Below are 16,737 nucleotides of genomic sequence, written 5' to 3'. Positions count from 1 at the left end.
GTATTTTTGTTTGTGCATGGTATCTATGATATGCTGTCACTTAACAATAAGAAAGAAGAATCTAATGGTAATTATGATCAGCCACTAAGTCTCAGTAAAATATTGCCCCAGAAGCTGTAAATGCCTCATCCCTACATTGTAACCAATTATCATAAATGATTAATGTCCTGCTCCTTTCACACGGGTCTAGTTACATCACTGGATTGATTCTCTACAGCCCCACTGCCCATAACAATGCTAGCCGTCGCACCTCCCCCAAAGTAACAGGTGGCCAGTGGTCACTTAGCTAAAGCTAACATGGGGTTGTTAATTTGCATAAAAGTTATTACTCGTTGCTATGGCAAAGACATCTGTTGCCCTGTGCGGTTACGATGCTCGGTCTTTCTGGTGAGCCATGGTGCATTTAGCACTAATCCATAAACCTAGTTTTCCTAAGCAATGTCTATTTATTGTAATTAAAGTGAATATCAAATGCACCTCGCTAAGGATTACGGTCACTACGCACTGCAGGTGGTCAGTACAGTGCCACAATGTCCAAACAGCCCCACCCCACCATACTGTAAAAAAATATCTTTAACCATAACCTGCATCCATTGTTAAAATATATAGAGCATGGTTGCCAACCTGACCCTCTCCTTCAGGGAGAAAATGCTCTGTTCCTGGTAATCACCTGTGGGGAGCTAGGTAATTGATAAGAAAAGTGTTTCACCACAGGTGATGGCAATCAGACATTACCAGGGAAGCCCAGGACCAGAGCATTTTCTCCCTGAAGGAGATGGTCAGGTAGGCAACCCTGATATAGAGGGGAAAAAAATGTAATACTCTGCAGAGGCAAAAATCTGCATTAAAGTGTGAACTGCATTGTAATCTGTGGGGGGGGGAAGATAGATTTCAGCGTGGTGTCTATGGGCTATTGTGCATTGCTGTGCTGGGAATATGGCGGATAATTGAATACCTCCTGTTGTGAAAACCAGAGTTTTCCCCGGGTGGCAAACCCCTCAATTAATTGGATTCCCCCACAGACACACAACAATTAAAGAAATTCGAGCTTTGTTAAATGGAGTTTGCACCAAAGTCAAAAGTTGCAGCTGAGATGACCATGCATAATGACTCATTAGGCTTACCATACTATTTCTTTAAACCAGGACACTCATGAGTTTACACAGGTTCTGTGGCTGATTAAAACCAGGTGAAATGTAGGCTTTAAGTCAGCCAGTCACATAACCTGTGTCATTAGTGTACCAACTTAAAGAGACAGTGTGGTAAAACAAAATATAAGTAAGGTGCGTCTAACACGGCAAGAGTAGAATAGCATTTTCTTTACCTCGGAGAGAACCTTAGAGCCTGTGCCTGGTTTAAACCACAAAGTGTGTCCTCACAGAGGATATTGGTTATAAATGCTAGTCCAAATGGAAATATGTTTTTATTGCCTTACTGCAATATTACTTTTTCAAGTGAATAAATTACAAGAACTACATTTATTATAGTGTTAGCATAGATGGCATGGATTTAGTCTTTCCTGTGGTCAGCATGGGACACGTTTATCCAGCCCTTGTTATGCCATCGCTATGTGCAGAAAGTTGTAAGCGCAGAATGTATTTCCCGCCATGTGTTTTTTGATATGCACACGCAGTTGGAAAAAGAGCAAAAAAAACCAACTCAATTTTGTTTGGGTCTATATGAACTCCACAAAGTGTAAAGGTCTGCCAGGCCACTTTCCAGCCTAAAGAGCAAGCACCCAAAAATAGGGAGGTTGTTATCAGTACAGGGCACAAGTTATTTTTAGTGTACATTTGAGAATTATTTCTTTGGAGGTGTTAATGTCACTCAAAGGACACCCACTCTGACCCAGAGATCATTTTTTGGCAGTGGACTGGAAGAATTCCTGAAATGACAGCTCTAAGATGGGTTAAGAATAGTTTGTTGATAGTATGTAACCTTCTAGTACAGAAGCACTGACTTTTCTGTTTTTCCTTTAGTGGGGCATTTAAATTGGTAAGACAGATTTGCAGTAGTAAGGCTTTGTAGCTGCACAGCCTGCTGGCAAAGCGAGTAATCCATCATTTCCGTGCCCGAAGCACGACGAGCAAAGCGAGCCATGCCAGGGGATGTGGTACACTTTTACAGTGTCAATGTTGGCCTATATCGACATAGACACACAACAAACCCTGGGAAAAACTCATGTTGACCCTTTCCACGTTGACCTATTGTAGTGTTCATTCTTGTACCCGCTATCTTTGAAAACCCATGCAGTTCCTGTTCCCTGCCTGGGGTGTCGCTGTCTGCTGTGGTGTTTCTAGCACAGGTCTGGTTTGCATATCAGTGCTGATATACAGACCACACTGTGCTAGGAGCACTACAGCAGACAGCAACACCCCAGGCAGGGAAGAGGCGCTGTATGGATTTTCAAAGATAGCGGGTGCTAGAATGAACACTATATTGCATACCTCTCAACACAACCCATTCCAGGAGGGACCGAATGCTCTGTTCCTGAACTTCCCTGCCAGTGGCAGTTGCAGATCTGGAGCTACGTCACAGTCCACAATTCTAATAGGGGACCCACACCAATTGCCACGGAGTCCTGGCTGGCATTGTTTAGCAGCTGATGTGGTTCTCCAATTAGAATTTTGGACTGCGCTGCAGCTATAGCTCTACAACTGCCACCGGAGAGGAAGCATTTTGTCCTTCCTAGAATGGGTCATGTTCAGAGGTATACTATTGCTTGTGTTGACCTCTTGACCATGTCGACCTAAAGTATGTCGACTTGTACATGACTGACAGTCTTATTACTGTTGTCCTGCCGACTACATACCTTTAAAAAAAAAAAAATGTGGTACTCTCAATGCAGTGGTGGTGTTGCCCATAGCAACTTATCATATTCTCACTATCATTTCTATATTACTACTTAGAAAATGAAAGACAGACCACCTTTCATTTTTAGTAGCGTTAGTAAATCTACCCCACAGGTTCTCAAACTTCTCAGAACCCCACACAGGGAATGTTTTGCAGGTCTCCTCACAGAATCACAAGTGTCAATGAGTAATGAATGCACCTGTGCACCTGCCGGGTGACCTGGAAAACCTAAACTGTGTAGGGCCATGAGGTCCGAGTTTGAGAACCACTGATCTATCCCATAGTTGTCGATTTCCTGGTTTCCCCCTTCAAAAGAGGGCAGCTAGGCTGGCACAGCAGGGGAGGTGATGCACCACAGGGTACGGGGGATAGGTGTTTGGTTACATTTTTACCAGGCCTGTGTGTGACCCTCATACAGTTTGTAAAAACCTTTAGATTTCTTTTAGGCCTGGTAGTTTATTTTGTATTCTGACACAAATGGCTGCTCAGCTCCACAAACCTCAGAAATGTTACAGAGCAAACAGTGTGAATTATTGATGTGGAAGCTGTTTACAAGCATCAAGCTGATTTGCTGCAAGGTGGTTTGGGCATTGGGTGAAAAAGCAGGAACACTCTTTATGCAAACACAATGAAATTGTTGTATACACCCAATCACTGAGCTGCTTTTTGTATTGAATCTTGTCACAAATTTTACATAAAACTGTATTTTATTACCAAGTCTTTTCAAGTTACATCTATCCCAATTGCCCTGGCTTGCCCCTACTAGCACAAAAATAATTACTCATTGTCCATGTTTTATTGTTTATTTTTTTTCATTATAAATACTGCATATGTGCTATTTAGCAACTTCAGTAGGTCCTTGTAATTATTCCTTTGAACTCTGTTTAGCACAGAGCATACATCCCAGCTGTCTCGATTGTTTTTTGTGGGACAATCACAATTTTTATGTGACTGTCCCACTGTGGTGGTGGTTGGGGGCAGTTGGGATACCCACTGTGCACAGACACTATGGGGGTTATTCTAGTTCACTTGCGAAAGCACAAACACTCTCTAATGGACAAAACCATATGCACTGGGGCAGATGTAACTTGTGCAGAGAGAATTAGATTTGGGTGGGGTTTGTCCCTCAAACTGATATCTATATTACAGTGTAAAAACAAAGCAGCCAGTATTTACCCTGCACAGAAACATTAAAACAACTAAATCTACCTCTCTCTGCACATATTACATCAGCCCCACCTGCAGTGCATATGGTTTTGTCCATTAGAGAGTGATTGTGCCTTTGCGAGTGAACTAGAATAACCCCCTATGCACGGAGACCGAGGAAATGTGGGTGTGGGCATGGCCAGCAGATCTCAGAGTGGTGGCTATGCCCCCATAGTGATGAATATCTATCTACTCTATCACACCCATGCGCAATAATATTATAGGCACGTTTACTGACCAATAAGGCTCACATACATTGCAAACACAAGATAGGGATGGTGGAGCGATCAAAAAAATGTACAGAAGTGACCAATTGGGTATCACAATTAATTTATTAATTATAAGAATTAATGTTTCACTTTAAAACCAAAAGACAATTAATAACATTAAAAAATGAGGCTTAAATAGGCCCAATTACAATAAACATAGATAATGTGCAGCCTGATATAATGCATGCATGGGATATCAATAAGCAAAGACAGTTTTTCTCACTTGTTCCAAATGTTACCTCCCAGATGGAAATGTACGTGTTCCCAGTTGTTAATGGGGGAGACTGGTGTGACGGGTGTCCATAAACCTGACCGGAGGGAAAAAGAACCTTGATCCTGATATTTGTAAAGGATGTTGGTCTCAGTCCTTGTTGGTAGTTTCCGGTGATTCTCAGGTGGTGGTGTCCCTTGTAATGTCCAGTTTGGTAGCTCAATTTGGAGAGGGCTTGGGGGAAAAAATGAGGAAGGGAGGTTGGTCCGAGTGAGATGGTGTCTGTCTGGAGTCCCAAGATATTCAGAGCTGCACTGGTTAGCCTGACGCGTTTCGTTGCCCACAGGCAACTTTATCAATGGTTTTCACCTTTGATAAAGTTGCCTGTGGGCAACGAAACGCGTCAGACTAACCAGTGCAGCTCTGAATATCTTGGGACTCCAGACAGACACCATCTCACTCGGACCAACCTCCCTTCCTCATTTTTTCCCCCAAGCCCTCTCCAAATTGGGCTACCAAACTGGACATTACAAGGGACACCACCACCTGAGAATCACCGGAAACTACCAACAAGGACTGAGACCAACATCCTTTACAAATATCAGGATCAAGGTTCTTTTTCCCTCCAGTCAGGTTTATGGACACAAGCCACACCAGTCTCCCCCATTAACAACTGGGAACACGTACATTTCCATCTGGGAGGTAACATTTGGAACAAGTGAGAAAAACTGTCTTTGCTTATTGATATCCCATGCATGCATTATATCAGGCTGCACATTATCTATGTTTATTGTAATTGGGCCTATTTAAGCCTCATTTTTTAATGTTATTAATTGTCTTTTGGTTTTAAAGTGAAACATTAATTCTTATAATTAATAAATTAATTGTGATACCCAATTGGTCACTTCTGTACATTTTTTTTTTTTTTTTTTTTTTTGAGCGCTCCACCACCCCTATTTTGTGTTTGCCTTTCTCTTTTTGGGGGCTGACCTCAACCATGGTGGTAGCAGCTTGCCAAACTACTTAATCTCAAAGCGCCTGTAATATTGTTCCACCTAGGTGGCACAATAATTCTCTCACATACATTGCAGTTTAAAAATCTGTGTTTGCCAGCATGATGATTAACACAAATCACAGCAGGAGCACCCCACAGATGAACCGGGGCACCGCCACTCAGCCAACGACCTTAGACCGAGACGCTGGAGTCAGAAGAGAAGCCAGCTGGATTACAGGTGGAAGGAAGAAGTCTTCCTTCCACCTGTGATCCAGCTGGCTTCTCGTGTGGCTCCGGCATCTCCATCTAAGGTCCTATGGTCGGCGGCTGAGTGGCGGTGCCCCGGTTAATCTGTCGGGAGCTCCTGCTGTGATTGTGTTATTCATCAAGCTGGTAAGCACAGATTTTTAAACTGCAATGTATGTGAGCATTATTGGTCAGTAAATGCGCCTATAATATTATTGCTCATTGGTGTGTTTCTTTCTTGTTTTCTTCTGCAAGTATCTTCCCACGGATCTATGGTACGATCCTTTTGAAAAAGACCACACTGCAGAAAATTTGTGGACTTATGGTATACATCTAAGGACTTTTGCGCTGGATACTATTTTTTGTAAAAAAAAAATATCTATATCTCTATCATACTAACTGGGCGTTTTTGCAGTTGAGCGATGCTATGAAAATCGCTGGCTGATAAATCACTCATTTTCACCTGGCCTGGTGATTTTTTTCATGCGGGGAGAACAACTTTCCATAGTAGGAGACTATGGAAAGTGGTTCTCTCGGCCTGTATTACTCAGCCTGGCCAAAGGATATACAGGCCAGGCTGAGTACATCCTATACAGGCCAAAGGATGGCAGTGGCTGGCGATTAATGCGGAAGCGCACATCAATGCTCAGGGCTCATTGCATACATGTTTAAGAGAGTTTGAGCTCAAAGTATCACAAAAGGGGTTGAGTGAGCAACTTTGAGTTCAAAATTTGCCTAGTATGTATGGACCTTTAGGTTAAGTAAATCTTTGCTTTCATGAAAGTATTAAAGTCCTGCCTATTCAAATGTCGGCTACCCTGAATCCTGGGCAATGCCAGTCTCTATAGAATGGCAGCATCCATTCAGTAATGTTCTGTTTCTCATCATTACAGATTAGTGCACCATGGGAGCTGTGGTTATAGATGACAACCCATCCACAGTAAAGGCCCCTGATGGAGGCTGGGGCTGGGCAGTCCTCTTTGGCTGTTTCGTCATCACTGGTTTCTCCTATGCTTTCCCCAAAGCAGTCAGTGTATTTTTTAAGGAACTTATTAAGGAATTTGGCATAGGCTACAGTGACACAGCATGGATCTCTTCTATCCTACTAGCTATGCTGTATGGAACAGGTGAGTCTTCGGAACAATTGGATAGGTGTGACTGTAATCTAACTGTATATATGCAGTATGGCTGCCACTTAAATTTAGGGACCATGTGGAAGTTCTCAAAAGTCTTACACAAGGACATGCTGATGAGATGTGGCATAACCAATACATATAAACCTCTGATCTGAGAGCTGGGGTTTGCTATGTAACAAATGGGGATGCTAAAACATGAGGTTTCCAAATGCAGCCCTCAAGGCACCGCAATGGTTCAGGTTTTAAGTATATCCATTAATCAGCACAGAGGGTTAAATCAAATTGACTGAGGTAAAGTGGCAGAACTTCTGAGTGGTTGGCCCAGGTCCAGGTGCCCCCCACACACACCCTCCTCCACTCCATCCCTACTCCACCATATGCGACACAGCAGTGCATGACAGGGAGAGGCAGAGGTTGGCAGGGGAGCACTGGGTGTCCAGGAGAGGTAGAGGGTGAAGTTTATTGCAGGGAGAGGTTGAAACATATAGGAAGACAGTGACCACAAAATGCCAGGGGAGGCAGAAGGTGGCAGTAGCAGACAGGGGGAGGCAGAGTGTGATGGGGAGGCAGTGGGTGGCAGGAGTACAAGCAAAATGTCCTGCATGGTGCAGAGAATATGGGGGCATGTACCTTGGTGGGGGAAGGAACACAATGGTCTATACTCTGTCTGTGACAGGGGCCCATGCCCTTCCTGCTTTCCAGGTGTGAGATGCCTTTAATTCACGAACTAGAGGCAGTATATGGCTGTAATCAATAGTGCTGAGAGGTGGCAGGACTCTTCTATCAGCTGGCACAGAAAAGGTTAGCCCTGCAGCCCTAAGGTAAGGTGCAGTTTCCTTTGGCAGTGGGATCCGCTTTCCACTTGGCAATTCATCTCCCATTACTCAACATGGTCTGTGAGGGACCCATGGGCTAACTCATTGCTGGTCTGGGCAGAAATGGGGCCCTTAGTCCCCAGGGGCCTCGGTGCTATGCACCTGCTGCACCAATGGTAGTTCTGCCCTCTGCTGAAGTACTACTTAAGTCACCTGTAGCCAAGCATGCATATACTGAATACCTAGGCCTTTGGGGTGCCTTGAGTACTGCATTTGGGAACCTCTGTGCTAAACAGTATTATAAATTGCATGTATAATTCATGAAATATATAATTTACTGCATGAATTTCATATAATTAATTTCTTATTTTATGGTGAAGGTGTATTGCAGAAGATTGCATGCTATTTACTCTAACAGAGCTGGATGAGCCAAGCTAGGATAAAGGTCATATAATCTGGCTGTGTATAGTGTCTGGCTACTGAGTGGTGACAGACTGCTTGTATTGCAAGCCTGGAAGCTGAACAGCTGGACTGGCCGCCTATCTCATAAGCAGGCAGCTAGTATGTAGAAGTAAAATAATAGGTATTTTATACCTTGTCTAGTCTAGAAAACAAAAGCAAATCTGACTAAAATACAGGCTAAATCTATCATTACCAGCTTATTTGATGTGGTTAACGGGTATAAATCTACCTCAGTCACACACACCATGCAGTAACCAGACTTAATCCATCTTTTAGTAACCGGTTTAACCTGTCCGTTCAAAAACCGTATACAAGTATAATCTACCCTTATTACCTGTAAACAAATGGCTTTACTATTAGGGCGTGGCTGTTGCATTGGCTGATCAGGATGTTACAGGAGCCTTGTTTGTAACGATGTGGAACAGAAGCACAGTTATACAAGTTTTTTTTTTTTATTAGTAAGACTCATGGCATGAACGCATCATCCTGTCACGTGTTAAAAGAATGCTAAATAAACTATAATGTGTAATGATTCCTTTTATTGGGCTAAAATTGATTTCTCATGTTTCTTGTTGTGCAGGTCCTTTGTGTAGTATCTGTGTAAACCGGTTTGGGTGCCGACCAGTAATGATGGTTGGAGGTCTTTTTGCCTCACTTGGTATGGTGTGTGCATCTTTTTGTACAAGTATTATTACTATCTACCTCACTGCTGGAGTCCTCACAGGTAAGTTACAGCAACACATTATCGTGCTATGGGCCTAATTCAGCATAGATCACCAATTAAAGAATGTTCGGTACTTGTGAGTTATCTGGGCTGCCGATTTTTTGATTGTATGCCTTAAGTTAAGGCATACAATCAGATGCGATGCGATGCGATATCGCATCGCATGCGACCATCGGATGCGATGACCCGATTTTTCCATAGGAATCAATGTTAAAATGGACTGAGTCCATTTTAACATGGAATTCAATGGGAAAAAGGGGTCCTTTTCATACCCCTACTATCCAAGTGGGCATGGAGTTGGATATAAACCTGTGGCGAGCGGACGGTATTCTGTGTCCCCTCGCGGGGCTCGCCACGCTTCGGGCTCGGTGGCTCGCTACGCTCGCCACAGGTTTATATCCAACTCCATGCCCACTTGGATAGTAGGGGTATGAAAAGGACCCCTTTTTCCCATTGAATTCCATGTTAAAATGGACTCAGTCCATTTTAACATTGATTCCTATGGAAAAATCGGGGCATCGCATCCGATGGTCGCATGCGATGTGCCCGATCCGACCCGATTTAGAAATCGGCAGCCCGGATAACTCACAAGTACCGAATGTTCTAATTGAGCAATTATCAATTTATCTGTGCATGCGCAGCATCTGCATCACACATGCATGGGTCCAAATAGCAACTGAAAATTCAAATGCTTTGCAGCTACAATTCAGTCAGTTTGACAGGAAGCTGGTATTTGGGGAAGGAAACGTGGCATTTTCTGGATGTGGTTGAAAAACTGCAGGCCTGATCATGCATTTTTTAAAGTTGGTCTGTGACATCAGCACTGACCACTTCCAGCTTTTGTGGAAGCCTCAGAATTATTTGAACAGATGGCAAAGTCTCTTCTTTTTCTTTTAGACTGGGTGGTGGCTTTCTGCTTGTAGTCCACTGTAAATTCTCTGATTAGCAACCCACACTGAATTAGGCCCAATGTCCATCGAGAAGCTCATTATAGGATTACAGATGTCCACAATGCCTGATTAGTACTAGGTTATATGCCTCCTTTTTGATGAGCAGTGAGATCTAACTAGTACAGTTACAGCATTGTTGCTTGTATAAAGATACAATTGTGAGAGATAAAATACCAATCAATCAGCTCCTGTCATTTTTGTGTAAAATGCAAGTCCGAAACTAATTGGCTGGTACTTATCCCCAATTGTATCTCTAATTAAGCTTGGCTAAATACCCCCTTAGTTTAGATCATATGTGCTGTACATGCTGTGGAGGGTATTCTATAAATATATATGAGTGACGTAACTAAAAATGTTGTGCCCCCCCCCCCCCACTCCAAATGCCGCAGTAGCTGTACCTCTGTGATCCCGGCTCCCCTGTCCTCTCCTGGCTACTACATCGTCTAAGGCAAACGGACCATCACAAAATGTTCGCCCCCGTACAGCAGACAGTTTTCTGCTGAAGTATGGGGGCGGACATTTTGTGCTGGTCCGTTTAGATTAGAAGCTGTAGTAGCCAGGAGGGGACAGGGGAGCCGGGACAACAGAGGTACTGCTACAGCGGCTTTTGGCATTAGAAGCAGAACCCAGAAGTGGGTCCCGTGCTCCGGCCACAGAGGCGGCCTAGGCTATTGTTACGCCACTGAAAAATATGTTAGATTATTGTAATTATGCTTATTTCACTTAGACCTTTTTAAATCTGAATTTGCTTTGTAGATTACCATTAGATGTCTGTGTTTGAAGAAGACATACTGTAATAATAATATAGAATATTAATAGATCTCATACTTAAAGGTTTTTAATATTTACATGAGTAACAAAGTATAATAAATTAAAGCTAGCGGTGGTGCACAATGGTAAACTAGCTGTTTACTGTTGTGCAGATGTAGGCTTGCGCGCCCTCTACCAGTATGCCTGTGAAGTGCAGTGTAATTTGTATACTGTAGGTTAGAATTTATAATAGGGATGCAGTCACGACACTAGGTTGACAGTCAAAAGGTCGACCTTCCCCATGTTTTTTTCTTGGAACCGACATGTGCCGACAGGCGGTATTTCATGCCCCACCATCCACTAGGGTGTGGTGGGAGAATGAAATAGGGTATGTGGTGCTACGTTTAAGTGTCCGTGTTGACATTCGGGACAAAAAATTTGAAAAAAACCTATGTCGACCTTCAGGCATGTCGACCTAGTTGCTGTCTATCTAATGATCCATACCTTTTTATATATTATTATTATTATTATTATTATTATTATTATTATTATTATTATTATGATGGAGGTTTACATTTGGCAAAGGCTGTGCAGGGATTTGGTCAGAAGTCAATCTGAAGAATGTTATGTTCTGCACTCACTACCTGACCCACCTTCACCTCGTTAGTTGTGTAAACTCAGGCCTACAATTTACCATGAGTACTAGCGAAATAGAAAATTTGAGATGGGCAGTGCCATTTCTAGTGTGGAAGAAAGAGATGGGACAATGGGGAGTGAAGTATCTGTGCTTCAGGACTCTTCTTAGCGCTGAACTAATTTTATTAGCTGGAAGGTGGGTAGTGACGAATGTCAGCAAGCATAAACTTGAGCTAATGCGATAAGGATGGGGCAGGATGCAAATGGTGGAACTAGTTTTTTTCTTCAGTTAGATTTAGGCTGCATGAGTGGGTAGTTATTGTTAGGCTCTGAGGTAAGGGTTAGGCTGTAGGAGGGGTAGGGTAAAAATACTTACCTCAATTCATCGGGATTCTGTGCGTTAGGTTCCGGACTGCTGTCATTTTGTACCCAGACCATTATTTTATATGTAATATAGAGATCTTCAACTATACAAATGTAACAATCAAATTCCTAGCTTTACATACTTGTGTGAAATGTTATACACTTTTTCCCAAACACCATCATTACAGTCCAGGTTTTAAGGATCTCCATGCCTGAGTCCAGATGGTTAAATCAAATTAACTGAGTAACCAATTAATGCATCTGTTCTAAAGCAGGAATATCCTTAAAACGTGGACTGTAATGGGAGAGTTGAGTAAAATTTATTTTAAAAAGTTTACCAGTTTGCTAATTTATATTTTTTTTTTTATTTTTCCTCTGTTTTTGCTGTGCAATAGGTTTAGGGTTAGCACTGAATTTCCAGCCTTCACTTATCATGTTAAATCGATACTTTGACAAACGCCGTCCGTTGGCCAATGGATTAGCAGCTGCTGGGAGCCCTGTATTCCTCTGTGCCCTATCTCCCCTGGGGCAAATTCTTCAGCATGAGTTTGGATGGCGTGGTGGGTTTCTTATACTTGGAGGACTGCTTCTTAACTGCTGTGTATGTGGTGCCCTAATGAGGCCACTGGAACCTCCGAAGAACGAAAAGGAGGAGACCAAACAAGTAAAACAAACCAAACCTAAAAAGCTTCTAGATTTTACAGTGTTCAAAGACCGAGGCTTTGTCATCTACACCATAGCTGCTTCTATTATGGTTTTAGGACTCTTTGTACCACCAGTATTTGTGGTGAGCTATGCAAAAGACCTTGGAAACCCAGATACAAAGGCTGCTTTCCTCCTCTCCATTCTTGGTTTTATTGATATATTTGCAAGGCCCACCTGTGGTATTCTCGCTGGACTAAAGTGGGTCCGACCACGCTGTGTCTATTTTTTTGGATTTGCGATGATTTTTAATGGATTCACAGATCTGATGGGCTCCATGGCAAATACCTACGGAGGACTTGCTGTGTTCTGCATCTTCTTTGGGATCTCATATGGGATGGTTGGTGCTCTGCAATTTGAAGTCCTCATGGCAATTGTTGGCACCCAAAAGTTTTCCAGTGCCATTGGACTAGTGCTTATGGCGGAAGCTATAGCGGTCCTAATTGGACCGCCATCTGCAGGTAAATATCTTTTATAAAAGGCAATGTTATCTAGTTTAACTTTTTTTTTTTTATATTCTTTTCCATGATTTAGCATTCTATTGAGCCCATATGGGTGTTTTTTTGTGTGCTTTAAAAAATAATAATAATAATCCAAACAACTAATTTATGATTGTCCTCTAATAGTTATGTTTTTAGTTAATAGAACAATGAAACCTGCATGAGGCTATTTTACCTACAAGCACACTCAGATTTGAAATGTGTTAAAGATGTGCATAACAGTATAGTAATAAATCTAACCGTGTAATGTATATAGGACATGAACATTATTTTATTGGGCTTCATTTCCTACATGCCCATGTGTATCCTTTATGGATGTGGCCAAGGATAGAAAAACCTGTAGCCGATCAGATTTAAATTTCACAGAAGAGCACAGATGATTTCAGGAGGTAAATGCGCTGATCTTGTGTTAATCCATGGGTCTTCAAACTGTGGCCCTCCAGATGTTGCGAAACTACAAATCCCAGCATGCCTTGCCACAGTTTTGCTATAAGGGAGTGTTAAAACTGTGGCAAGGCATGCTGGGATTTGTAGTTTCACAACACCTGGAGGGCCACAGTATGAAGACCCATGCGTTAATCATTGCCATGTTCACTGGGGTAGGGAATACAATCTTGACACATTTTGGTAAGTGCAGCCTAACTTAATCTAAAGGAGCCCATAGACGGTCCGTTTTTGCCGGCTCCGTTCTGTACTATGCGATGCGCGCTCCCGCGCATCACATAGTACGGCACAAAAATTATGTGCTGCACATACTTTTTGTACTAGGTACACATCGTATCGGATCGCAGTGCATGCACAAGGGATGCGATCTGATACGATGTGTAATTTTAAAAGTACAGTACTGACCGCAAAAACGGACCGTGTATGGGGGGCATTACTCTGTCCTTCCCTCCCTGTAACTGAACTCTAACCTCTCCCTTCCCACAGCCTAAGCTTAAACGTAATGCCAACCGGCAGAATGTGTTGAGATTCTGACAGTCGGGTTGTCGCTGTCGGTATTGTGAACATCAGCATCCTAACTATTGACCACATCCCATTCACTAAAAAGGACTGTCATGTGAGCGTGGGAATAGAGGCCAGCATGAGAGTTAGCGATCGAGTGGGTGTGGATGGGAAGTTCGACTATTGTCGAAAGGTTGACACAAGCAGATTGCTGACATGAAAAGGCTCAACAAATGAAAATGTCTACGTGAATGTTTATTTTTTTGTGTCAATGTTGGGAACTGCCAACATGAACTCCACAGTAGCCCGTACACCTATATGGCTCACTTCACATGCCATGTTTCTGTTCCCAAATGGAATCTGTGTGGAAAGTCCATAATATGAAACAAAGGAGAAAAAATAACTAAAAAAAAATTAACTCATGTCTACCTTTTACATGTCAACATTTTGACAATGTCAACCAAGACACTATAGACCAGGCATGTCCAAACTATGGCCCTCCAGCTGTTGTGAAACTACACATCCCAGCATGCCTTGCAATAGTTTTAGCATTCCATAATCGCAAAACTGTGGCAAGGCATTATGGGACTTTAAGTTTCACAGCAGCTGGACGGCCATAGTTTGGACATGTCTGCTATAGACCGAGCAACTGGATACCAAGTAGTGTCTCACAACAGCAAGAAATAATGCTGGCTTAAATTCCTTCCTTAACCCTTCGAGTGCCAATGTTGCTGTAAAAAGGTGTGCAAAAATTAGCTAAAAATGGCAGTGCCGCTCATGGCGACTTTTTTTTTATTTATTTAATAAAAAAAAAAAATTGGGGCGGGGGGGGGGGGGGGATATTTAACTAAACTTCAATTAATTGACTTAAAATTGTTTGCTGGCAGTATCTAAAGTGATTCATGTTCCCCGAAGGCCCTGGCATTTTTAATATAATGGATATATAGCATTTGTGTTTACCATTATTGTAAAAAACACTGATAATTTAATTTTTACCCTGGTCATTTTATAGGTAAAATTTTGGATGCAACTGGAAGATACACGTTCGTTTTTATCATTGCTGGTATTGAAGTCGTCACTTCTGCACTGGTTTTAGTAACTGGCAATTTCTTCTGCATCAAGAAAAAACCTGATGAACCACATTGTAACGAGGAGGTGGCAGAAATAGGAGAAATGACTAAATTAGAAGACAAAGCACCTGAGAACAAGAAGGAAGAGACAGCAGAGGTAGAAGAGTCTTTGAAAGAGGAGGAAAAAGAAAAAAATGGTGAAGTCGTGACTAACCCAGAGACATGTGTGTGAAGGTTGATGGACATATAAAAAAATCTTCTAGATTAGTTTTAGAGCTGTGCCAGTTATTGATCAGCCAAACCATACATGCTTGGGGCCTAATTCATGTGTGAAAGCAGACGCAATTTTCTAGAGCTGCTAATGTTGGTGAAACTGCCGCACAGAAACTAAATTGCATACACATTTGCAGCCTAAATGCAAAAACCAGGAACATCGAGTTTAAGGGTACCCTTATGGCTACACAGACTGGCCAAGACAGTAGTGACACTGGTGCAATGATTTTCTGCTTACATGATCACATATGAAGGCAGGCGCAGGCTCCAAAAAAATGGCTGACACCTGTTTTTATTTTTACTTGTCTCTACAAATGTTAACAATGTAATTTCTTGTCAATCGCTTTGCGGTGAAATCCTTTCTGTGAGTGATAGTAAAGACACCTTGTCTTGTGCACATTGCAATCTCGGCACTGATAATTGCATAAACATCAGCCAATGCATAAATTAGGCACATAGTATGGCAGAGCTTATTCTCTATTTTTTTTTATTAAGATTTTACTTGTAAACTGTTGCGTTTTTTTTTTTTTATATTATATTTTTTATTTAGATTTGTTCTTTTTATCTTTTACGTTGTTTATTGCTGATATTTATCATTTTATTTATGGAATTTCTTTTTTTGTGATATTTGATTTTGTTTGTACCTGTATTTGCACTGAGAAGTGAGTAAATTATATGTACATATAAACACATATTTTTAAACAAGCTGTTATATAATTTATTTATGGTCACATGGGAAAAGCTAAATGAATGTTTGATAGAATGCTCATTCTGTTCTAAACTATTTTGTGTGTGTGTGTGTGTGTGTGTGTGTCTGAGTCGGCTTCTTTTGAGTGACAATTGTGAATTATTTATTTACAGTTTCTTTTATATAGTGCACCAGATTATGTTGCGCTTTACATTTGTAGACCGTGATGAAACAAACTGGGTAACAGACAGACTTAAGCCCTGTACACACAGGGGAGATATATTGCTCAGTTTCTCCTTTTCATCAGCGACCAGAGATGGTCGCTGATGAAAGGGAACCTCTGCCGGGGGAGCCGCAGAGGTAATCAGCTGGTAATCAGCTTGCTCCTGCGACCAGCGATTAGAATGGGGCTGAAAACGGGAGTGCGCACCCTGCGATTTTATCGCCGGGGCACACTCCCATCACTGGCAATATGGTCGCCTGCGACCATATTTCCAGCGATTTCAGCCCCCATGTGTACACTGCTTTAGAGGTAAGAGGGCCCTGCTGCAAGCTTACATACTGTAGGAGGGAAACACAAGGACATACACCAGTAATAGCATAGCAGTCCCACCAAGTTGCAAGTCCAGAAGGGAAGCTATATAATACATAAGTGCCTCAGAGGGTTATGCTTGTGGTACTTAAATATGATAGGCTTACCTGAAGAGGAGCTCAGAGGAAAGGCTGGGGAGGAGCAGGAGTGCTCCCAGGTTAGTGCATGTGGTTCTGCTTCAGTAGCTCCATACTGGCTGGGACTGTGTTTAAGTAACAGCTGTGTGTGTGTGTGTGTGCATGCCAGTAGTGACCCCTGTGTGTGTGTTGGCTGGTAGTGACCCCTGTGTGTGTGTGTGGGCTGGTAGTGATCCCTGTGTGTGTGTGTGTGGGGGGGCTGGTAGTGACCCCTG

The 16,737-nt window shown here is 42.4% G+C and overlaps 1 protein-coding gene across 2 annotated transcripts in view; it reads left to right on the top strand.

Moving 5' to 3' along the window:
• SLC16A3 (solute carrier family 16 member 3) overlaps window positions 1-15,808 on the top strand; it is a 55,580-nt gene extending 39,772 nt beyond the window's left edge. For both annotated transcript variants that reach the window (XM_083148674.1, XM_083148673.1), the window contains exons 2-5: window positions 6,673-6,906; window positions 8,773-8,916; window positions 12,011-12,778; window positions 14,775-15,808. In XM_083148674.1, the coding sequence (XP_083004800.1) occupies window positions 6,684-6,906; window positions 8,773-8,916; window positions 12,011-12,778; window positions 14,775-15,064 (1,425 nt within the window). In that variant the 5' untranslated portion in view covers window positions 6,673-6,683 and the 3' untranslated portion in view covers window positions 15,065-15,808. The remainder of the gene's footprint in view (window positions 1-6,672; window positions 6,907-8,772; window positions 8,917-12,010; window positions 12,779-14,774) is intronic.
• The last annotated feature ends 929 nt before the right edge of the window (window positions 15,809-16,737 follow it).

This window comes from Crinia signifera, chromosome 6, assembly GCF_055691185.1.
Source record: "Crinia signifera chromosome 6, ASM5569118v1, whole genome shotgun sequence".
Taxonomy (NCBI): Eukaryota; Metazoa; Chordata; class Amphibia; order Anura; family Myobatrachidae; genus Crinia; species Crinia signifera.
Note: the sequence above shows the minus strand (reverse complement) of the source record. Positions and strands in the feature narration are given on the sequence as shown.